The 23,699-nt window shown below is 51.2% G+C and overlaps 1 protein-coding gene across 2 annotated transcripts; it reads left to right on the top strand.

Annotated features, from left to right (window-relative positions):
- The first annotated feature begins 2,409 nt into the window (after window positions 1-2,409).
- Window positions 2,410-22,772, top strand: LOC134338704 (C3a anaphylatoxin chemotactic receptor-like). Of its 2 annotated transcripts, XM_063034749.1 has the most exons (3): window positions 2,621-2,635; window positions 17,372-17,733; window positions 20,736-22,772. In XM_063034749.1, the coding sequence occupies exon 3, from the start codon at window positions 20,743-20,745 to the stop codon at window positions 21,778-21,780; it is 1,038 nt and encodes a 345-aa protein (XP_062890819.1). In that variant the 5' UTR covers window positions 2,621-2,635; window positions 17,372-17,733; window positions 20,736-20,742; the 3' UTR covers window positions 21,781-22,772. The 2 variants fall into 2 exon arrangements, with proteins under 2 accessions (XP_062890817.1, XP_062890819.1); XM_063034747.1 differs by lacking the exons at window positions 17,372-17,733; window positions 20,736-22,772 and adding an exon at window positions 5,022-6,464 and having other exon boundaries at window positions 2,410-2,635.
- Window positions 22,773-23,699: the final 927 nt, after the last annotated feature.

The following is a 23,699-nucleotide window of genomic DNA, read 5'->3' as shown; positions in this document are numbered from 1 at the left end:
GAGCTGACGTCGTTGATCTTCCCGTTGTCCTCCAAAATTCTTTAAAAGTCACCGTCTGTGACCACAACAAAGGGGACCGTTCTTCTGTGGTGGAGCAATCAGCCCAGGTGAGGGTTGGCCACACAAATACCTCCCCACCAGTCACACCTTCTCCACACTGAGAGAGCCACTGATCAATCCACCTAAACTATCTTCCAAAACCCACTTTTTCTGTCGGCACAACAAAGCCAACAGTGTCCAAAACCATGTCTCTCCGGTCTATCATCTGACTTTCTATTTATCTCCCTGTACTGAGTACCAACTATCTCTCAAATAACAGCTCCTCTCTTCTCTGTCTGTAAGAACGTACAAGCAGGCGATGTTCTTGGGAAAGTATAAACAAACTGTGAGCAGTCTTCGTCTCTCTCTCTCTCTTAAAAACAAGATGTTGGTGTTAAATAGCTCTCTCTCTCTCTTTTCAAAAGCAGAGTTCATAGGGGTGATCGAGCACAGTTCATAGGGGTAACTCAGGATCCCGTCATAGATCCAAGGTTTCAATCTGTTTTGGAATGCTCACTTCCATTGTTTGCAAGGTTCCTCCCCCCACCACACCTTCCTTCTATGTCCATAGGGGGTTGGTCTTTATATTTTAAAGGGTTCTTTGGGGTTCCTTGCTTTGCGGCTGTCTGGAAGTAGGCAAATTTCAAGGTTGTATAATTTATACATCTTTTCATAATAAATGTACTTTGAATTTTTTGAATATATATTTTATTTATTTCATCTTTATCCTATATCCTAATATAAACATTGTCTTATGAATATTGTTTGCCACAAACACTGTACCACTAAAATGAAAGCAGACGTCAGGAGTGCTTTGCAGGCAAAAAAGACAAACAATTGCTTTGAAAACAAGCCCACAGCCCAGGAAAGGGGAGATGCATGGGGTGGGGGGGTAGGGGCAAAGATAGTGATGATCTCCTGTGTGGGTCCTGAGACTGGGAGAAGATCTCATCATCAACGTCAACTGTGGGCTGCCCAGACTTTTGAAATAAAATGTCCAGGTTATTGCCTGTCTTTTCTTCACCCAGGGAACTGGGAAGTGGAGGGAGTTCAGCAAGTGTTCATGATGGGAGTGTCACAGTCTTTGCTCCTTTGCGCCTCACAGTTGCACAGACACCTCTTGCCACCGACCCAGCAGTACAGCAGGAGTCCCTCTGCTCCCAGAGGGATCGGCCTCTCTCCCAACAACCAAAGTTCTTGCACACAACCACAACTCGCAATGGTGGACCCCAGCTGAGCCAAACAGGCAGCATCTCGTGACTGATGACTGTGAATATCTACCACACCACCAATCTCCCCCACCACCCTACTGACTTAATCTTCCAGCTCCACACCGGGAGTGTGTGATGGGACGGTGTGGAGGGAGCTTCACTCTGTGTCTGACCCTGGGAGTCTGTGATCAGACATGCAGAGGGAGTTTCACTCAGTTTCTGACCCTGGGAGAGGGCAAAGGGAGCTTTAATGTGTGTCTGACCCCGGGAGTGTGTGATATACAGGGTGGAGGGAGCTTCACTGTGTGTCTGACCCCGGGAGTGTGTGATGGGATGGTGTGGAGGAGGTTTCACTCTGTGTCTGACCCCAGATGTGTGTGATGGGACAGTGCAGAGGGAGCTTCATTCTGTGTCTTACACTGGGAGAGTGTGGAGGGAGCTTCACTCTGTGTCTGACCCCAGATGTGTGTGATGGGACAGTGTGGAGGGAGCTTCACTTTGTGTCTGACCTCAGATGTGTGTGATGGGACGGTGTGGAGGGAGCTTCACTCTGTTTCTGTCTCCGGGAGAGTGTGATGGGACGCTGTGGAGGAGGTTTCACTCTATGTTTGACCCTGGGAATGAGTGGTGTGATGGTGAACAGGGAAATTAATACCGTGTCTGATCCAAGGAGTGTGTGATGGGACAGTGTGGAGGGAGCTTCACTCTGTGTCTGACCCCGGAAATGTGTGATGGGATGGTGTGGGGGAGCTTCACTCTGTGTCTGACCCGGGGGGTGTGTGATGGGACGGTGTGGAGGGAGCTTCACACTGTGTCTGACCCCAGAAGTGTGTGATGGGACGGTACGGAGGGAGCTTCACTCTGTGTCTGACCCCGGGAGTGTGTGATGGGACGGTGTGGAGGGAGCTTCACTCTGTATCTGACCACAGGAGAGTGTGATGGGACGGGGTGGGGAGCTTCACTCTGTGCTTCACCGCAGGAATATGTGATGGGAGATTTACACTTTCTCTCATTCAGAAACTGCTGTGATTTGTTTTCAATCCCTTGCCGTCCGCAACTGAGTTCAGTTTGAGGAACTGAGCTGATAAACCGGACACCAGATATTAAAGAATATGACGAAATCATAACGACGTGTTTGTCAGCCTCAGACGGGACCCACTCCACTCTCCGGACCTCTCCCGCACCAGCGTCCTGTTCCATCTTCCCTGCTGTCCCGGGGGCGGCGGACAGCGATTCCGTTCATTTCTGCACGGTTCAGTCCAGGATTGGTTGCTGTGGTCGCAACAGTTTGGGATCTGGGTGCAACTCTCTGCTGCCCGGGGGACGGAGTGAGCCGGAGATTACAGGGAGGCTGAACTTCATCGAGACGGGGAGCAGGCTCCAAGGTGAGTTGGTGGGGTCCCAGGAAGGAATGCCGGAGCTGGGGTCCCTCGGGGCCGGCAGCGGATGATGAATGGTGGGGAGGGTGCGGGGGGTGGGTGTGGAGAGGGGAGGATGGAGGAGCGCACTGCGTTGATTTCGGTGAGGAGGGAGTGCCGTGCTGAGGGTGAGGAGGTGAAGAGGGAGCGTCACGCTGAAGGCCACTTTCTTCCCCTTCCCCGTCCATTTCCCGTCTCTGCTGTGGGGCTGGAGGGGGCTGACAGGGAGGAGAGCCAATGCGCCATGTGCGGGCTGGTGAGGAGTGAGCGTTGTGGGGCAGGAGGGGCAGTGAGGGGGAGATGGTTGTGACCTCCATCCTTTCTGTCTTTTCCCCTTACCCTGCCCTTACCCTTCTTTTCCACCTTCACCTCTTTCCCTTGTTCAATCCCCATCTCTCTCCCTGCTCACTCCCATTCCCCTCCCCTCCCTGTTCCTTCTGTACTCGACATCCTCGCTCCCCTTCCCCTCTTCCTCTCTCATATTCCTCCCTCTCCCCTTTCCCTTTCCTCCCCACATTTCCCTTCCTTTCCCACCTCTCCTTCCTCCCTCTTCTCCCCTCTTCCCAGCTCTTCCTCATCCCCTTCTTCCCTCCCTCTTCCCATTTTCTTCCTCCTTCCCCTCTGTCTTTCCCCTTTTCCCTCTCCCTCTTTCTCTTCCCAGTTCTCTTCTTCTCTCCATCCCCCTCCGATCCCCTCTTCCACCCCACCTTTTCCCTCCCATTTCACCCCCGACCTCTGTTGTCCTTGGCCTATGTTCTCCGTAACTCCACCTAGGATCCGTCTCCTTCCCACCCCCTTCAAACCTTCACCCCACCCTTTTTTGTTTTTCCCACCTCTCCATCTCTTCCCCTACCCCCTCCACCCTTTGTCACTCACCTTCCCCTCTTTCCCTCCTTATTCTTTTCATCATTCCTGCATTCAAACCTTTTCCCCACTCCATCTCACATCCTCTGTCCCCGTTTCTCTTTGCTTGTCCCTGACACTTACTGCAACCTCCCATCACTGCACCCCATCTCACCCCTTCCCTCCTTCCCTTTAGCTTCACCCCTCCATTTCCGTCTCCTACGCAATGCTTCCAGCTTAACTCTTCTTCCCCCTCCCCATCCCCATCCCTCCTCCTCCCCTCCCCTTCCCTCCTCCTCCCCTCCCCTTCCCTCCTCCCCCTCCCCTTCCCTCCTCCTCCCCATCCCCATCCCTCCTCCTCCCCTCCCATTCCCTCCTCCTCCCCTCCCATTCCCTCCTCCTCCCCTTCTCTTCTCCCCTTCACTGCTCTTCCTTCCCCTCCCTCCTCTTCCTCCCACTCTCTTCTTCCACTCCCTCTTTTATCCTCCCTTCCTTCCGTTCCCTACAACTCCCAGTCCTGTTCACCCTCCCCTTCCCTCCTGTTCACCTACCCCTTCCCTCCTCCTCTTCTTCCCTTCCCTTCTAGCCCTTCCCATTCCTGCCCTTCTCTTCCTCCCCTCTTTCTTCCTTTACCTCCTCCCTTTCCACCCTCCTCCTCCCTGTACACCCTGCACTTCCTTGCACCCTCTCCTCCTCCTCCCATTCCATCTTCCTCCTTCCCCTCCCTCTTCCTTTTTCCCCTCACTCTTCTTCTTCCTCCCTCTTCCTCACCCTTCCTCCTCCACCTCTTCCCTCCTCCTCCCCTCCCATTCCCACCTCCTCCTCCCCTTCCCTTTCTCTTCCACCCCTTCCTCTCATGTCCTCCCCACCCCCTCCCCTTTCTCCTCTTCCTCTTCCTCCTCTTCCCTTCCCCTCCTCCCCTCTTTCTTTTTCATCATCCCCGTCTCCTTCACTCTCCCCTTCCCTCATCCTTCTCTCCTTCCCATTTCCCCTCCCCTTCCCTCTTCCCCCTCGCCCTCCATCTTCCACTTCTCTCCCCTCCTCCCCTCACCTTGTCTACTCCCTCCCTCTCCCATTTCTCTCCTCTTTCCTTCCCTCATCTATCCTCATTCCTCATCCCCCATCATCTTCACCAATCTTCACCTGTCCTCCCTTCCCTGTCTCCTCTGCCCCACCATCCTCCCCTTACCCATCCACCTCTCTTCCCTTCACATCCTCCCTTCGGACCTCCTCATCCAGCCGTTTCAGTTCCTCCTCTGTTGTTCATTCCACTCCCCCTCCCTTTCTCCCTTCACTCCCCTTTTGGCCTCCATCATCTTTACCTACCTCTCCTCTCCCATGAAGCTCTCTTTTTACCCTATCTTCCCTCTTTTCCCTCCCTATCTCTCCCTGCCTCCTTTTTCCCCTCACCCATCTCTCTCCTTCCCTTTTCTTTCCCTCACCCATCTCTCTTCTTGTCCCCTCCCTCCACTCCCAACCTCTCTCACCTCCACAATATCTTCTCTTCCAGCTCAGCATGGACTATTCTGGAGATTATTACTTTTACAACACAACTTCCTTTGAAAACTACTCCTATGAGAACTTACCTGTGGATTATAGGACCCATCTGCCAGCATCCTCCATCTTGTCCATCTTTGTCTACGCCCTCACTTTCCTGTTGGGGGTCCCTGGCAACGGTGCTGTCATCTGGGTGACAGGCTTCAAGATGAAGCGAAGTGTCAACACGGTGTGGTTCCTGAACCTGGCTGTGGCAGACCTGACCTACTGCCTCACCCTCCCCTTCCAGATGGCTAAAGTTGCCCTGGAAAACACCTGGCCGAGAGACAATGTCCTCTGTAAGCTCCTTCCCTCGGCCATCGTCCTCAACATGTACGCCAGTGTCTTCCTATTGACCCTGATCAGCATCGACCGCTGTCTGGCCGTCACTAGGCCCATCTGGTCCCAGACTCACCGGTCCCTGCCTTGGGTGCGTGCGGCCTGCCTTGGGGCCTGGAGCCTCGCCTTCCTCATGTGCCTGCCCACTCTGCTGACACGGCAGATGAACATAGATTCTGAGTTCGGCTTAATTTTCTGCACCATTAACTACACCGGGACATATTTTGGAGACCGGACCAGGGAGGTGGTGGAGGTGGTGGAGGTGACACGGGCCCTCTTTGCCTTCATCTTCCCCTTCCTCATCATGGCATCCTGCTACCTTCTGATCGGCCGAAAGCTGCAGAGGGGCAAGTTTGCCAAGTCCAGCAAGACCAGGAAGCCTATCCGCCTCATTGCATTTGTAGTTGCCGCCTTTTTCATCTGCTGGCTCCCATACCACATCTGCGGCCTAGCTCAGGCTTTCTTCAAACATCAAGTGGCCTTCATCTGGGATACGTTGTCCGTTGGCCTAGCCTCCCTCAACAGCGCCCTGAACCCCATCCTCTATGTCTTCGCTGGCCGTGACTTCCGCCAGGTCTTCCGGCGCTCCCTGTCCAGCTCGCTCCGTTTGGCCTTTGCTGAGGAGCCAACAGAGTCAGCCTGCAGCACCCACATCAAGACCATCTCCAGGACGGTTGCCAGTGTGTGAGGGCTCTCCCTCTGGTCCCCCCAGTGCAGGCTCCTCGCTCTGTCCTGTTATTGGTACCCTATACTCCATATTGCCTTCTGTCACCTCCCGCCATTATCACACCCATTTCACCTCCCCCGCTTTGCCTGCCATTGTTCCAGTCCTACAAGGCCTACTGTTCAAGGCCTAGTGAACCAGAATTCTCGGCTGATAGCCAACCACTGATCCCCCCCTCCCCAGCCACCTATTTGCCGGTGATCTGTTCATCCCCTGAGCAGCTAACTGAATATTTCCCCGCAGTCGCCCGACAGCGTCCTATCAAGAAAAACTTGCCCCAGTTCAAACGACCCTCTGAGTGAGTCCAGGCCAAGTTGGTTCACCTCCTCTTGGGCCCGGCTTCCTCATTGCCATGGCGACCAGATAGGACAGCTCGATCGCGATGTGATTCTTGACCCACCCCCCCACCTCACCCCACCCCAGCCCCCCCCATCAGGTCTTTCCAGAGAACAGACGCTGCCTCTCCGGTCGCTCCTCGTAACCGAAACGCTCCATCCCGGGCAACGTCACCTCCTTCCTGTAGTGTGGAGACCAGAACTGGACACTGTACTCCAGCTGTGGGCTGGCCAAAGGTTTCTGAAGTTGCTCCGTCACCTTGCTGGTGTGAGGAAGAATGAGAACACAAGAGATGGCAGCTATTGGAATGTGGATCAGCAAAGCATTTGCTGGAACGAAGTGAGGTTATAACTGAAGTGAACCAGAGAAGAAAGCCTTCGATAAACTGTTTGCAAATATGTCCTGACTGTCACAGTTCCAATTAAAAATCACGTCATTTCCAGTGTATTCTCATGTCCATATCTGGTGAGGTACAGGTATAACGAAAGACTTCTGGGGCAACAGACTCAAAATGAGGGAACTCAGCAGGTCAGGCAGCGTCTGTGGAGATGAATAAACAGTCGACGTTTCGGGCTGAGACCCTTCACCAGGACTGTTTTTCATTAAAAATAAAATTATTAAACATAATTAACACAGTGAGTAAATAGGTATGTTCATTCAAATATGGAAATGAATAAACGTGACTGCTTATCTCTTTCCATAGTTCCTAGGATGATGAGGTGGAGATACGTCTCTACCAAAGGAGATGTAAGGTGCTCCTTTCCTCCACTCGCCTGCAGGTCACCCTTGGGCTGGGTGTAGACCCTCCGATCAGGGTCACGTGAAGCCGTGGGAGTAGGTGGTGGATGGTCAGACGAGCAGCTGATGCATATCACAAGTCCTGGTTATGTGACCACTGACGCCAGGCAGACAGTCTTGGAAGAGTATTGACAACGGCTGGGGTCACGTGTCTTGTAAAGTCACAACCCAGAGATAGCAATGGCAAACCACTTCTGCAGAAAAATTTGCCAAGTACAATCTTGATCGAAGGCCGCGATTGCCTGCGCCAGACGACGTGGCGCATAATGAGCGAACTATAGATCCTCCAACATTTTGTGTGTGTTGCTCTGGAAGAGTCAGCAACAGCTGCAGAATCTCTTGTGTTTACACCAGCGTTTCCCACCCGGGGGTCCGGGGAGACCCCTTGCTGAATCGGACCATGGCCTAGAAAAGGGTGGGGTCCCCTGGTTTACAAGGAAAAGCCTGCAGCAACACCAGGGGTGGGTAGAGATCGAGCTGTATGGGGAGGGCAAACAGAACTGGATCGTTTTCTCCGGGGGCTGAGGGGAGACCTTACGGAAGTTTATAAAATGATGAGGGCAGGGATGGGATGGACAGTGATGATCAGTTTCTCCTCACGCATCCCCGTGAGGAGGGCTTCGTTTGAAGGGGAGACGAAGGAAAGTTTAAAGGGGATGTGCCGGGCAAGAGTGTTGGGGGCCAAAAGTGGTCTGCCATGGGTGGGGTGGGAGTGGACGCACCGGACTGTTAAATTAATTAATTTATTGAGTTGCAGTGCAGATTAGACTCTTCCAGTGGCTGCTTTATTCAGTGCAGGTGGGACCGAATAAAGTGTTCACTGAGTGTGTATAGACACATGATTGTGCAGGGATTGGTGGGATATGGGTCAGGTACAGAAACATTCGGCTGAATTCAGCAGTTTGCTCGGCACAGATTATCTCTCTACAATGTCTCCCCCTGCTGTCCATAACCGGTTCTGCAACAGCAGATGTTTAAACTGACGGCATCCCACACAGGCTTGACAGTGGATCCTTGGGTCCAATCCCACAGCAGTTATCAGAGAACGACCCCTCAGTGAGGATGAGAGACAAATGTATGCAGGATAGAACTCAAGAAGGTGGCCAAAAGTCTCCTTGGTGAGTGGGATAAAAGAGAATCCCAAGGTATTGCATTGAACCAGAATCAGAATCTCTGGCATATATTGTGAAATTTATTGACTGTGTACAATGCATTGCAACACAAACAATAGAGAAAAAACTGAATTACAGCAAGTATATATATATAATAGTTAAATTCAATAAGTAGTGCAAAAATAGAAATAAAAAAGCAGTGAGGTAGTGTTCCTGGGTTCAATGCCTATTCAGAGATCTGATGGCAGATGGGAAGAAGCTGTTCCTGAATCATTGAGTGTGTGACTTCAGGCTTCTGTACCTCCTTCCCGATGGTATCAATGAGAACAAGGCGTGGCCTGGGTGATGAGGGGTCCTTAATGACGGACGCCACCTTTTTGAGGACTTGAGGGTCGGGAACCGAGGGAGGTGCTGATGTTTGGAATAACTGGACAGGGGTGGGGTACTGTGCGACTAACTTGTGTTGGAATCTAGCATGGAAAAGGACAAGAAAGGTAGTGAGCATGGTGTGGGCCTTGCTAATTTGCACGGGAATGCTGAGATTAAGGAGCTGGTGGTGCTGGGTGTCCTGAGAGACCCCCAGTCAATGAAGAGGAGGGATGTGAGCATGGCCTTTTACAGAGCAGGTCATGGCAGACAGGCTCGGCTGAGCTTTTTCAGGAGATGCCGAAGGCGATCGGCAAGGGTAGGAGAGTGGCTGTTGTCCACATGGACTTCAGTAAGGCATTTAACAAGGAACCTCACGGTAAACTGCTCCGGAATATGACGATGAATGGTGATTGTGAACTTGCATTCAGAACTGAAGCAGGAGGCCTCAAGGCATAGGAGCAGAATTAGGCCATGAGGCCTGTTGAGTCTGCTCCACCTTTACATCGATTATGATTCCTCTCACCTCCAATCTCCTGCTTTCTCCCTGTTAACCGTTGATGCTCTGATGCATCCCAAACCTATCCATCTCCACCTTAAATATATCAGTGAAACCTTTCCCAGGGTATTACATATAGATGTAACATTACGTCACGGCTGTTGATCTGAAGTCCACAGTTGATAAAGGCCAACACACTATATGCCTTCTTAGCAACATTGTCAACCCACGCAGCAGGTTGAGTGTCCTAGGGACATGGATCCCAAGATCTCGCTGATCCTCCACACTGCCGAGAGCCTTACCGTTAATGTTATGCTCTGTCTTCAAATTTGACCTACTGAAATGAATCATTTCACACTTATTGGGGCTGAACTCCATTTGCCACTTCTCAGCCCAGTTTTGGATCCTATTGATGTCGAGTTGTAACCTCTGTCAACCCTCCAGACTATCCACAACACCCCCAACTTTTGTATCATCAACAAACTTATTACCAACCCACGCTTCTACTTCCTCATCCAGGTCATTTATAAAAATCACAAAGAGGAGGGATCCCAGAACAGATCCCTCAGAACACCAGTGGTCACCGTCCTCCATGCAGACTACGAACCATCCACAACCACCTTTTGCCTTCTTTGGTCAAACCAATTCTGGATCCACAAAGCAAGGTCTCCTTATATCCCATGCTTCGTTACTTTCTGATTGAACCTCGCATGGGGAACCTTATCAACTGCCTTACTGAAATCCATACACATTACATTCACTGCTCTACCTTCATCAATGTGTTTTGTTACATCCTTAAAGAATTCAATCAGGTTCGTAAGGCTTGACCTGCCCTTGATAAAGCCATGCTGACTATCCCAAATTAGATTATATCCTCCAAATACTCAAAAAAACTGCCTCTCAATCTTCTCTAACAACTTGCCCACCACTGAAGTAAGACTTACAAACGTACTTGTCTATAATTCCCTGGGTTTTGTCTACTTCCTTCCTGAACAAGGGAACAACGTTTGCAAGCTTCCAATCCTCCGGTACTTCTTCATTCCCTATTGATAATGCAAATATCATCGCCAGAGGCTCAGCAGTTTCCTCCCTTGCTTCCCACAGTAGATTTGGGTATATCCCGCTTGGTTCCGGTGACTTATCTAACATAATACCTTTCAAAAGCTCCAGCACATACTCATTCTTGCTATCTACACACTCAAGCATTTCAGTCCACTTTAAGTTATCCCCACAATTGCCAGGGTCCTTTTTACTGGTGAATACTGAAGCAAAGTATTCATCCAGTTCCTCAGCTTCCTCCTCTGACTCCATGCACGTCTCTCCACTCTCACTCCTGATTGTTCCTATTCTCACACGGCTCATCCTCTTGCTCTTCACTTGCTTGTAGAATGCCTTGGAGTTTTCCTCAATCCTGCTCAGCAAGGCCTTTTCATGGCCCTTCTAGCTCTCCTCATTTCATTCTTGAGCTCCTTCCCGGCACCCTTGTAATTTTCTAGCTCTCTAACAGTACCTAGCATCTTGAAACTTTTGTAAGCTTTTCTTTTCTTCTCAACTAGATTTTCCATATCTTTTGTGCACCTTGGGTGTTTTACCCTGTCATCCTTTCCCTGTCTCAGTGGAACATGCCTATGCAGTATGCCATGTAAACGTTCTCTGAACATTTGGCACATTTCTGCTGTGCATTTCCCTGAGAACTGCTGCTCCCAATTTATGTTCCCAAGTTCCTGCATCATATTTCCCCCTACCCCAATTAAATGTTTACAGCTCCCATCCTTCTCCAGCGCCATGGTAAAGGAGATAGAGTTGTGATCACGACCTCCAAAATGTCCTCTCACTGAGAGACCTGCCACCGGACCAGGTTCATTTCCCAATACCAGATCAAGTACAGCCTCTCCTCTAGTTGGCATATCAAATATTGCATCAGGAAACCTTCCCGTAGAAACCTAACAAACTCCACTCCATCTAAACCCTTTTCTCTAAGGAGATGCCAGTCAATATTAGGAAAGTTAAAATCACCCATCACAACAACCCTATTATTGTTGCACCATTACAGAATCTGCTTCCCTATCTGCTCCTCGATGTCTGTGTTACTATTGCAGGATTTATAAAAAACACCCAGTAGAGTTATTCACACAGAAGTTGCTGGTGAACGCAGCAGGCCAGGCAGCATCTCTAGGAAGAGGTACAGTCGACGTTTCGGGTCGAGACCCTTCGTCAGGAGTAACTGAAGGAAGAGTTAGTAAGAGATTTGAAAGTGGGGAGGGATGGAACCAAGAGCTGGACAGGTGATTGGCAAAAGGGATATGAGAGGATCATGGGACAGGAGGCCTAGGGAGAAAGAAAGGGGGAGGGGTGAAGCCCAGAGGATGGTCAAGGGGTATAGTGAGAGGGACAGAGGGAGAAAAAGGAGAGTGAGAAAAAGAATGTGTGTATATTTATAAATAAATAATGGATGGGGTATGAGGAGGAGGTGGGGCATTAGCGAACGTTTGAGAAGTCAATGTTCATGCCATCAGGTTAGAGGCTACCCAGACGGAATATAAGGTGTTGTTCCTCCAACCTGAGTGTGGCTTCATCTTTACAGTAGAGGAGGCCATGAATAGACATAGCAGATGTGTGTGAAATGGGGGAGATGCATTTGAGAGCAGAGTTGATGGTGGAGGAAGGGAAGCCCCTTTCTTTAAAAAAGGAGGACATCTCACTTGTCCTGGAATGAAAAGCCTTATCCTGAGAGCAGATGTGGTGGAGACGGAGGAATTGCGAGAAGGGGATGGCGTTTTTTCAAGAGACAGGGTGAGAAGAGGAATAGTCCAGATAGCTGTGAGAGTCACTAGGCTTATAGTAGACATCAGTAGATAAGCTGTCTCCAGAGATAGAGACAGAAAGATCTAGAAAGGGGTGGGAGGTGTCAGAAATGGACCAGGTGAACTTGAGGCCAGGGTGAAAGTTGGAGGCGAAATTAATGAAGTCAACGAGCTCAGCATGCGTGCAGGAAGCAGCGTCAATGCAGTCATCGACGTAGCGAAGGAAAAGTGGGGGGACAGATACCAGAATAGGTTTGGAACATAGATTGTTCCACAAAGGCAACAAAAAGGCAGGCATAGCTGGGACCCATACGGGTGCCCATGACTACACCTTTAGTTTGGAGGAACCACCGCATCTGCTCTCAGGATGAGGCTTTTCATTCCAGGACGAGGGCGATGTCCTCCTTTTTTAAAGAAAGGGGCTTCGCTTCCTCCACCATCAACTCTGCTCTCAAACGCATCTCCCCCATTTCATGCACATCTGCTCTCACCCCATCCTCCCGCCACCCCACTAGGAATAGGGTTTCCCTTGTCCTCACCTACCACCCCACCAGCCTCCGTGTCCAGCATATTATTCTCTGTAACTTCCGCGACCTCCAACGGGATTCCACCACTAAGCACATCTTTCCCTCCCCTCTCTCTCTGCTTTCCGCAGGGATCGCTCCCTACGCAACTCCCTTGTCCATTTGTCCCCCCCATCCCTCCCCACTGATCTCCCTCTTGGCACTTATCCGTGTAAGCGGAACAAGTGCTACACATGCCCTTACACTTCCTCCCTTACCACCATTCAGAGCCCCAAACAGTCCTTCCAGGTGAGGCGACACTTCACCTGTGAGTTGGACGGGGTGATATACTGTGTCCGGTGCTCCCGATGCGTCCTTCTGTATATGGCGAGACCCGACGCAAACTGGGAGATCGTTTTGCTGAACACTTAAGCTCTGTCCGCCAGAGAAAGCAGGATATCCCAGTGGCCACACATTTTAATTCCACGTCCCATTCCAATTCTGATATGTCTATCCACGACCTCATCTACTGTAAAGATGAAGCCACACTCAGGTTGGGGGAACAACACCCTATATTCCGTCTGGGTAGACTCCAACCTGATGGCATGAACACTGACTTCTCAAACTTCCGCTAATGCCCCACCTCCCCCTCGTACCCCATCCGTTATTTATTTATATACACACATTCTTTCTCTCTCTCCTTTTTCGCCCTCTGTCCCTCTCACTATACCCCTTGCCTATCCTCTGGGTTTTTCCCCCCTCCCCCTTTTCTTTCTCCCTGGACCTCCTGTCCCGTAATCCTCTCATATCCCTTTTGCCAATCACCTGTCCAGCTCTTGGCTCCATCCCTCCCCCTCCTGTCTTCTCCTATCATTTTGGATCTCCCCCTCCCACTCCAACTTTCAAATCTTTTACTAGCTCTTCCTTCAGTTAGTCCTGACGAAGGGTCTCGGTCCGAAACGTCGACTGTACCTCCTCCCAGAGATGCTGCCTGGCCTGCTGCGTTCACCAGCAACTTTTATGTGTGTTGCTTGAAATTCCAGCATCTGCAAAGTTCCTCGTGATTGAGCAGAGTGATTGCCTGCTTCCTGTTTCTGACTTCCACCAACAATGACTCAGTAGACAATCCCTCCATGACTTCCTCCTTTTCTGCAACCATGATACCAACCCTGATTAACTGTGCCTCTCCCCCACCTCTTTTGCCTCCCTCCCTGTCCTTTTTGAAACATCTAAAGCCTGGCTCACCCAGCAGCCATTTCTGCCCCTGAGACATCCAAGTCTCTGTCATGGCGACAACATCATAGTTCCACATACTAATCCAGGCTCTAAGTTCATCCTCCTTGGTATCTTGGTATCATCGGCAAATTTACTAACCCAGTACATTTTCATCCAGGTCAAACAGCGGAGGTCCCAGTACCAATCCCTGTGTTCCTGCGGAACTCTACTAATTACCGTCCTCCAGCCCAAATAAGTCCCTTCAGCCATTACCCTCTGTCCTCGATGCCCAAACTGGTTCTGAATCCAATTCGCCATGGACCCCCTGCATCCTAATCTTCAGGATCAGTCTCCCATGAGGGACTTTGTCAAACACCTTACTAAAATCCATGTAGAGAACATCCACCGCCCTACCCTCATCGATCTCTCTCATCACCTTGTCAAAAGACTCAATCAAGTTGGTAAGGCATGATCTGCCCCTCACAAATCCATGCTGGCTCTCCCTAATTATACCGTGAGTTTCCAAAGGCTCATATATCCTATCCCCAAGAATTTCCTTCAGCAATTCCCCTGCAACTGACGAGAGACTCATCAGTCTATACGTTCCCTTCTTAAACGGAGGTACAACATTAGCCACTCGCCAGTCCTCCGGGACCTTGCCTGTGTCCAGAGAGCTCACAAAGCTACTGGTAAAGGCCCCGGCAATCTCATCTCTTTCCTCCTTCAATACCCTGGGGTAAATCCCATCAGGCCCAGGGGATCGATCCACCTTAATATTAGGAGGCCCAACACTTCCTCCTCCTTGACTTCTATAAAACCTAACATATAAATATATACTCAGCACTGATCTCCTGGTCCTCCATATCCTTTCCTTGGTAAATACAGAAGCAAAGTACTCACTAGGAACCTGACTAAGTTTTCTGTATCCAAGCAAACTTTCCTTTCTTTACCCTTGAGTGATCCCACCTTCTCCCCAGGTATCCTCTTGTTCTCGATGTATGTATAGAAAGCCTTGGGCATCCTAATTGGCAAGGACATTTCATGGCCCCTCCCAGGTTTCCTCATTCCCTTCCTGAGTTCTATTTTGGCTTGTGTTAAAGGTGGTGTATGGCACATTGCCTTCTTTGGTCGTGGTGTTGAATATAAAAGTCAAAAGTGGTGATGCAGCTACATAAAACTTCACTTCATTCACACTTGGAGAGCTCAATGCACTCCGGGAAGGGTTTGGAGAGAGTCACGAAATTCACCAGAATGCTGCCTGGACCTGAGGGATTTAGCTACAGGGAGAGTTGTCCAAGTTTGATTGTTTCTCTTAGAAAGTTACAGCGTAAGGAGAGACCAACAGAGAACATTATAAAAGGACAGCACAGAAACAGGCCCTTGATATGGTTCCAAACTGATTAATATAGTAATTAATTAAAATCCAAGTTATATTAGTTCCTGGCATGTATGGGGGAGCTAGAACCTTTGGGGAAGGGGCTTGCTGTGTCTGTCTGGGGCAGCTCACTCACTTTTGTTCCAAACCAATTAAGTGAGGCAACCCAGACAGTGTCTTACAGGATTACAGATCGCTTCTTTGGTAGGGCTGGCATTTTATCTTCTCGTCTGAGGATGGTCTCAGATTTACCTGAAGTTCCTTGTGTCCACATTCAATTGCTCTGATTAGATTGTCCAAGAGCAAGAATCAGTTCAGAGTCCACTAAAGGTGGGGGGGAGGGGGTGGGGAACAGAGACAACTAGTCCGTCTGCTTCTCCTGTCCTTGATTAGACTGTAGTTTCTTCTGACCAACATCTCCCTCCTCTTGATCCAGAGATAAATACCTTAGGATCACTATCCTCCTCTCATTCAGTTGACTGCTCATAGGACGACTTCCATGGAAACCAGTTGTGAGGGTGGGGGGAGTTAGGGAGAGGTGGAGGAAGTGGAGGGAAAGGAAAGTGGGGGAAAAGGGAGTGAGTGGAGATGGAGGGAGGGAGAGGAAAAGGGAGGGATGGAGAGAAGGGGGAGAGGGAGGAGACAGGGAGAGAAGGAGGGAGATGTGCGAGAAGAGGCATGGGAGAGGCGGGAGTGGGAGGGAGGGGGAAAGGAGTAAGAGAGTTAGCAGTTTAGTTTGGTCATTACAAATTGTTTTGTGGTCAGGCTGGGATTAAATCGGGGGATTGCTGGGCGGCGCAGCTCGAAGGGCTGAAGGGACTGTGCCATGCCAAACCCCAATAAATAAATAGATAAATCAAAAATATTTACATATATGTGCACATACACACACAGAGGTTGTCCATTTTGTCCACTATGGGAAGTTTTTTAAAGTGGAGAAGGCAGGCAGTGGGGTATAATATGCAATATAGACAGACACATACATAATAACACACTCACACACACGCACACACGCACACACACACGCACACACACAAAGGTATATACAGTGTACATATATGTGTGTGTGTGTCTGTAGGTATGTAAAAAAACAATGTATATCCCGCGATGTTTACTCCTCTCTCTCTGGCGCTGAGGGCCACTTGCTGCTGTGCTTCATGTCTGTGAACTTTTCGGCAATTTGTCCCGCTGAAATGATGAACCGATGCGGAGGGTTTTGGGTTTTCCAGGTGCTCCAGGGATTTGGATCCAAGGATTCAATCTGTTTTGGAATGCTCGCTTCCATTGTTTGCAAGGATCCCCCCCCCCAACCCCCGTCACCTTCTCTCTATGCCCATTGGGGGTTGGTCTTTATATTTTAATTGGGTTGTTTCGTGTTCCTTGCTTTGTGGTGTGTGGAAGCAGACAAATCTCAAAGTTGCATAATTTGTAGATCTTTTGATAATAAATGTACTTTGAATCCTTTGGGTATATATTTTATTTATTTCATTTTCATCTTATATCTTAATATAAACATAGTCTTATGAATATTGTTTGCCGCAAACACTGTACCACTAAAATTAAAGCGGACGTCAGGAGTGCTTTGTAGGAAAAAAAGAGAAACGATTGCTTGGACAACAAGCCCACGGCCCAGGAAAGGGGAGATGCATGGGGTGGGGGTTAGGGGCAAAGATAGTGATGGTCTCCTGTGCGGGTTCAGAGCTTGGGAGAAGATCTTCTCACCGAGGTCAACTGTGGGCTGCCCAAACTTTTAAAATAAAATGTCCAAGGTATTTTCTTCACCCAGGGAACTGGGAAGTGGAGGGAGTTCAGCAAGTGTTCATGATGGGAGTGTCACAGTCTTTGCTCCTTTGCGCCTCACAGTTGCACAGACACCTCTTGCCACCGACCCAGCAGTACAGCAGGAGTTCCTCTGCTTCCAGAGGGATCGGCCTCTCTCTCAACAACCAAAGTTCTTGCACACAACCACAACTCGCAATGGTGGACCCCAGCTGAGCCAAACAGGCAGCATCTCGTGACTGATGACTGTGAATATCTCCCACACCACCAATCTCCCCGCTCCACACCCCATTGACTTAATCTTCCAGCTCCACACCGGGAGTGTGTGATCAGACGTGTGGAGGGAGCGTCACTCTAAGTCGGATCCCGGGAGAGTGTGATGGGACGGTGTGGGGGGGGGGGGGGGGGAGCTTCACGCTGTGACTAACCGCAGGAACGTGTGATGGGACGTCTACACTTTTTTCTTTCATTCAGGAACTGCTGTGGTTTCTCTGCAACGCCTTGCCGTCCCCAGCTGACTTCAGTTTGAGGAACTGACCTGACAAACCTGACGACAGGGATTTTAAAAAAGTGCCAAAATCAATGTTTGTCAGCCTCAGACGGGACCCACTCCACTCTCCGGACCTCTCCCGCACCAGCGTCCTGTTCCACCTTCCCTGCTCTCCCGGGGGCGGAGGACAGCGATTCTGTTCGTTTCTGCACGGTTCAGTCCAGGATTGGTTGCTGTGGTCGCAACGGTTTGGGATCTGGGTGCAACTCTCTGCTGCCCGGGGGACGGAGTGAGCCGGAGATTACGGGGAGGCTGAACTTCATCGAGACGGGGAGCAGGCTCCAAGGTGAGTTGGTGGGGTCCCAGGAAGGGATGCCGGAGCTGGGGTCCCTAGGGGCCGGCAACGGATGAGGAATGGTGGGGAGGGTGCGGGGGGTGGGTGTGGGGAGGGGAGGATGGAAGAGCGCACTGCGTTCATTTCGGTGAGGAGGGAGTGCCGTGCTGAGGGTGAGGAGGTGAGGAGGGAGCGTCACGCTGAAGGCCACTTTCTTCCCCTTCCCCGTCCATTTCCCGTCTCTGCTGTGGGGCTGGAGGGGGCTGACAGGGAGGAGAGCCAATGCGCCATGTGCGGGCTGGTGAGGAGTGAGCGTCGTGGGGCAGGAGGGGCAGTGAGGGGGGAGATGGTTGTGACCTCCATCCTCTCTGTCTTTCCCCCTTACCCTTCTTTTCCACCTTCACCCCTTTCCCTTGTTCAATCCCCATCTCTCTCCCTGCTCACTCCCATTCCCCTCCCCTCCCTGTTCCTTCTGTACTCGACATCCTCGCTCCCCTCCCCCTCTTCCTCTCTCATATTCCTCCCTCTCCCCCTTTCCCTTTCCTCCCCACATTTCCCTTCCTTTCCCACCTCTCCTTCCTCCCTCTTCTCCCTTCTTCCCAGCTCTTCCTCATCCCCTTCTTCCCTCCCTCTTCCCAATTTATATTTCCTCTATCCTCTCTGCAATGCCATTTTCTTTCTCCTTCCCCTCTGTCTTTCCCCTTTTCCTTCTCCCTCTTTCTCTTCCCCATTCTCTTCTTCTGTCCATCTTTCCCCTTTTCCCTCTTCCTCTTTCACACTCCTCCGCTTTCTCTTTCTCTCTTTCTCCTTCTTCCTGCATTCTCTTCTTCCCCCACTTTCCTTTTCCCTCTCATGTTTCCCTCTTTCTCTTCTTCCCTCTCTCTTCCTGTTCCCTCTCTTTTTCTCTTTCATTCCCCTCTTCACCTCCATCTTGCCTTTCATCCTCTCACCCCCACTCCCCTTCCCTCTTTTACTTACCCCTTCTTTCCCCCTTTCCTCCTTCCACATCTCCACTCCCTCTTATGCCAATTTCTTCCTCTTCACCATCCATTTTCCCCATCTCCTCCCTCTTCCCCCATTCTCCTTCTTCCATCATTTTGCTGCCTCTTTCCTCACCAGTTCCCCGTGTTCCCTCCCCACACCTCCATCCATTCATTTCCCCTCCACTTCCAGCCCTTCAGCATTCCCACTACCGATTCTCCTTTCCCTTTCCTGTCCTGGCACCTTCTTCCTTGCCCCTCCCTGTCTCCTGATCATTTCCCCTCCCATCCCCTCTTCCACCCCACCCTTTCCCTCCCATTTCACCCCCCACCTCTGTTGTCCTTGGCCTATGTTCTCCCTAACTCCACCTTGGACCCATCTCTGTCCCACCCACTTCAAACCTTCACCCCACCCTTTTTTGTTCATCCCACCTCTCCATCTCTTCCCCTACCCCTCCACCCTTTGTCACTCACATTCCCCTCTTTCCCTCCTTATTCTTTCCACCGTTCCTGCATTCAACCGTTCCCCCACTCCACCTCACATCCTCTGTCCCCGTTTCTCTTTGCTTGTCCCTGACGCTTACTGCAACCTCCCATCACTGCACCCCATCTCTACCCCTTCCCTCCTTCCCTTTAGCTTCACCCCTCCATTTCCATCTCCTACACAATGCTTCCAGCTTAACTCCTCTTCCCCCTCCTCCTCCCCATCCCTCCTCCTCCCCTCCCCTTCCCTCCTCCTCCCCTTCCCTCCTCCTCCCCATCCCTCCTCCTCCCCTCCCCTTCCCTCCTCCTCCTCTTCCCTCCTCTCCCCTACCCTCCTCCTCCCCTACTCCTCCCTCCCTTTCCCTCCTCGTCCCCTTCTCTCCCCTACCCCCCCTTCTGCTTCCCTCCTCCTACCCTCCCTTTCCCTCCCCTCCCCTTCCCTCCTCCTCACCTTCCCTCCTCCTCCCTTCTCTTCTCCTCCCCTTCACCCCTCTTCCTCCCCCTCTCTGCTCTTCCAATCCCTCTTTTTTTCCTCCCCTCCTTCCCTTCCCTACAACTCCCAGTCCTGTTCACCCTCCCCTTCCCTTCTGTTCACCTATCTTTTCCCTCCTCCTCTTCTTCCCTTCCAACCCTTTCCATTCCTTCCCTCCTCTTCCTCCCCTCTTTCTTCCTTCACTTCCTCTCTTTCCACCCTCCTCCTCCCTGTACCCCTCCCTTGCATCCCTTCCTCTTCCTCCCCTTCTCTCTTCCTTCCCTCTCTTCCCCTCCTCCTCCCCTTCCCTCCTGCTCTTCCTTCCCTACCCTCCTTCTCCTTACCTTCTCTCTTCCTTTTTCCCCTCGTTCTTCTTCTTCCTTCCTCTTCCTCAACCTCCCTGCTCCACCGCTTCCCTCCACCTCCTCCCCTTCCTCCAACGTCCTCCCAATCCTCTCCCCTTTCTCCTCTTCCTCCTCTTCCCTTCCCCTCCTCTCTTCTTTCTTCCTCCTCCTCCCTGTCTCCTTCACCCTCCACTTTCCTCATCCTTCTCTCTTTCCCATTTCCCCTCCCCTTCCTTCTTCCCCCTCCCCTCCCTCTTCCCCTCCCCTCCCCTCCCCTCCTCCCCTCATCTTGTCTACTCCCTCCCACTCCCATTTCTCTCTTCTTCCCTTGCCTCATCTGTCCTCATTTCTCATCCCCTGTCATTTTCACCAATCTTCACCTATCCTCCCTTCCCCGTCTTCTTTGCCCCTCCTTCCTCCTTTCAGGACCCATCATCCTCCCCTTACCCATCCATCTCTCTTCCCTTCACACCTTCCCTTCTCACCTCCTCATCCACCCGTTTCAGTTCCTCCTCTGTTATTCATTCTCCTCCTCCTCCCTTTCTACCTTCTCTTCCCTTTCATCCTCCATCATCTTCACTTACCTCTCCCCTCCCATGCACCTCTCTTTTTGACCCGATCTTCCCTCTTTTCCTCCCTATCTCTCCTTCCCTCTTCTTTCCCCCACCCATCTCTCTTCTTGTCCCCTCCTTCCATTCCCAACCTCTCTCACCTCCACAATATCTTCTCTTCCAGGCTCAGCATGGACTATTCTGGAAATGATTACTTTTTCAATACCACTTTCTTTGAAAACTACACCGATGAGATCTTAATTATGGATAACAGGACCCAACTGCCAGCATCTTCCAGCTTGTCCATCTTTGTCTACGCCCTCACTTTCCTGTTGGGGGTCCCTGGCAATGGTGCTGTCATCTGGGTGACAGGCTTCAAGATGAAGCGGAGTGTCAACACGGTGTGGTTCCTGAACCTGGCTGTGGCAGACCTGACCTACTGCCTCAGCCTCCCCTTCCAGATGGCTAACATTGCCCTGGTAAACACCTGGCCGAGAGACAACGTCCTCTGTAAGCTCCTTCCCTTGGCCATCATCCTCAACATGTACGCGAGTGTCTTCCTATTGACCATGATCAGCATCGACCGCTCTCTGGCCGTCACTAGGCCCATCTGGTCCCAGACTCACCGGTCCCTGCCTTGGGTGCGTGCGGCCTGCCTTGGGGCCTGGGGCCTCGCCTTCCTCATGTGCCTGCCCACTCTGCTGACACGGCAGATGAACATAGATTCTGAGCTCGGCTTAATTTTCTGCACCATTAACTACGCCGGGACATATTTTGGAGACCGGACCAGGGAGTTGGTGGAGGTGACACGGGCCCTCTTTGCCTTCATCTTCCCCTTCCTCATCATGGCATCCTGCTACCTCTTGATCGGCCAGAAGCTGCAGAGGGGCAAGTTTGCCAAGTCCAGCAAGACCAGGAAGCCTATCCGCCTCATTGCATTTGTAGTTGCCGCCTTTTTCATCTGCTGGCTCCCGTACCACATCTGCGGCCTAGCTCAGGCTTTCTTCAAACATCAAGTGGCCTTCATCTGGGATACGTTGTCCGTGGGCCTAGCCTCCCTCAACAGCGCCCTGAACCCCATCCTCTATGTCTTCGCTGGCCGTGACTTCCGCCAGGTCTTCCGGCGTTCCCTGTCCAGCTCGCTCCGTTTGGCCTTTGCTGAGGAGCCAACAGAGTCAGCCTGCAGCACCCACATCAAGACCATCTCCAGGACGGTTGCCAGTGTGTGAGGGCTCTCCTTCTGGTCCCCCCAGTGCAGGCTCCTCACTCTGTCCTGCCATTGGTACCCTATACTCCATATTGCCTTCTGTCACCTCCTGCCATTATCACACCCGTTTCACCTCCCTCACTTTGCCTGCCATTGTTCCAGTCCTACAAGGCCTACTGTTCAAGGCCTAGTGAACCAGAATCCTCAGCTGATAGCCAACCACTGATCCCCACCTCCCCAGCCACCTATTTGCCAGTGATCTGTTCATCCCCTGAGCAACTAACTGAATATTTCCCCGCAGTCGCCCGACAGCGTCCTATCAAGAAAAACTTGCTCCGGTTCAAACGACCCTCTGAGTGAGTCCAGGCCAAGTTGGTTCACCTCCTCTTGGGCCCGGCTTCCTCATTGCCATGGCGACCAGATAGGACAGCTCGATCGCGATGTGATTCTTGAATCACCCCCCCACCCCACCCCAGCCCCCTCCATCAGGTCTTTCCAGAGCCTCCCCCACTCCAGGGAGAACAGACGCTGCCTCTCCGGTCTCTCCTTGTAACCGAAACGCTCCATCCCGAGCAACGTCACCTCCTTTCTGTAGTGTGGAGACCAGAACTGGACACTGTACTCCAGCTGTGGGCTGGCCAAAGGTTTCTGAAGTTGCTCCGTCACCTTGCTGGTGTGAGGAAGAATGAGAACACAAGAGACGGCAGGCATTGGAATGTGGATCAGCAAAGCATTTGCTGGAACGAAGTGAGGTTATAACTGAAGTGAACCAGAGAAGAAAGCCTTCGATAAACTGTTTGCAAATATGTCCTGACTGTCACAGTTCCAATTAAAAATCACGTCATTTCCAGTGTATTCTCATGTCCATATCTGGTGAGGTACAGGTATAACGAAAGACTTCTGGGGCAACAGACTCAAAATGAGGGAACTCAGCAGGTCAGGCAGCGTCTGTGGAGATGAATAAACAGTCGACGTTTCGGGCCGAGACCCTTCACCAGGACTGTTTTTCATTAAAAATAAAATTATTGAACATAATTAACACAGTGAGTAAATAGGTATGTTCATTCAAATATGGAAATGAATAAACGTGACTGCTTATCTCTTTCCATAGTTCCCAGGGTGATGAGGTGGAGATACGTCTCTACCAAAGGAGATGTAAGGTGCTCCTTTCCTCCACTCGCCTGCAGGTCACCCTTGGGCTGGGTGTAGACCCTCCGATCAGGGTCACGTGAAGCCGTGGGAGTAGGTGGTGGATGGTCAGACGAGCAGCTGATGCATATCACAAGTCCTGGTTATGTGACTACTGACGCCAGGCAGACAGTCTCGGGAGTATTGACAATGGCTGGGGTCACGTGTCTTGTAAAGTCACAACCCAGAGATAGCAATGGCAAACCACTTCTGCAGAAAAATTTGCCAAGTACAATCTTGATCGAAGGCCGCGATTGCCTGCGCCAGACGACGTGGCGCATAATGAGCGAACAATAGATCCTCCAACATTTTGTGTGTGTTGCTCTGGAAGAGTCAGCAACAGCTGCAGAATCTCTTGTGTTTACACCAGCGTTTCCCACCCTGGGGTCCAGGGAGACCCCTTGCTGAATCGGACCATGGCCTAGAAAAGGGTGGGGTCCCCTGGTTTACAAGGAAAAGCCTGCAGCAACACCAGGGGATGGTAGAGATTGAGCTGTATGGAGAGGGCGGACAGAACTGGATCGTTTTCTCCGGGGGCTGAGGGGAGACCTCACCGGAAGTTTATAAAATGATGAGGGCAGGGATGGGATGGACAGTGATGATCAGTTTCTCCTCACGCATCCCCGTGAGGAGGGCTTCGTTTGAAGGGGAGACGAAGGAAAGTTTAAAGGGGATGTGCCGGGCAAGAGTGTTGGGGGCCAAAAGTGGTCTGCCATGGGTGGGGTGGGAGTGGACGCACCGGACTGTTAAATT

Source organism: Mobula hypostoma, chromosome 28 (genome assembly GCF_963921235.1).
Source record: "Mobula hypostoma chromosome 28, sMobHyp1.1, whole genome shotgun sequence".
NCBI classification, from domain to species: domain Eukaryota; kingdom Metazoa; phylum Chordata; class Chondrichthyes; order Myliobatiformes; family Myliobatidae; genus Mobula; species Mobula hypostoma.
Note: the sequence above shows the minus strand (reverse complement) of the source record. Positions and strands in the feature narration are given on the sequence as shown.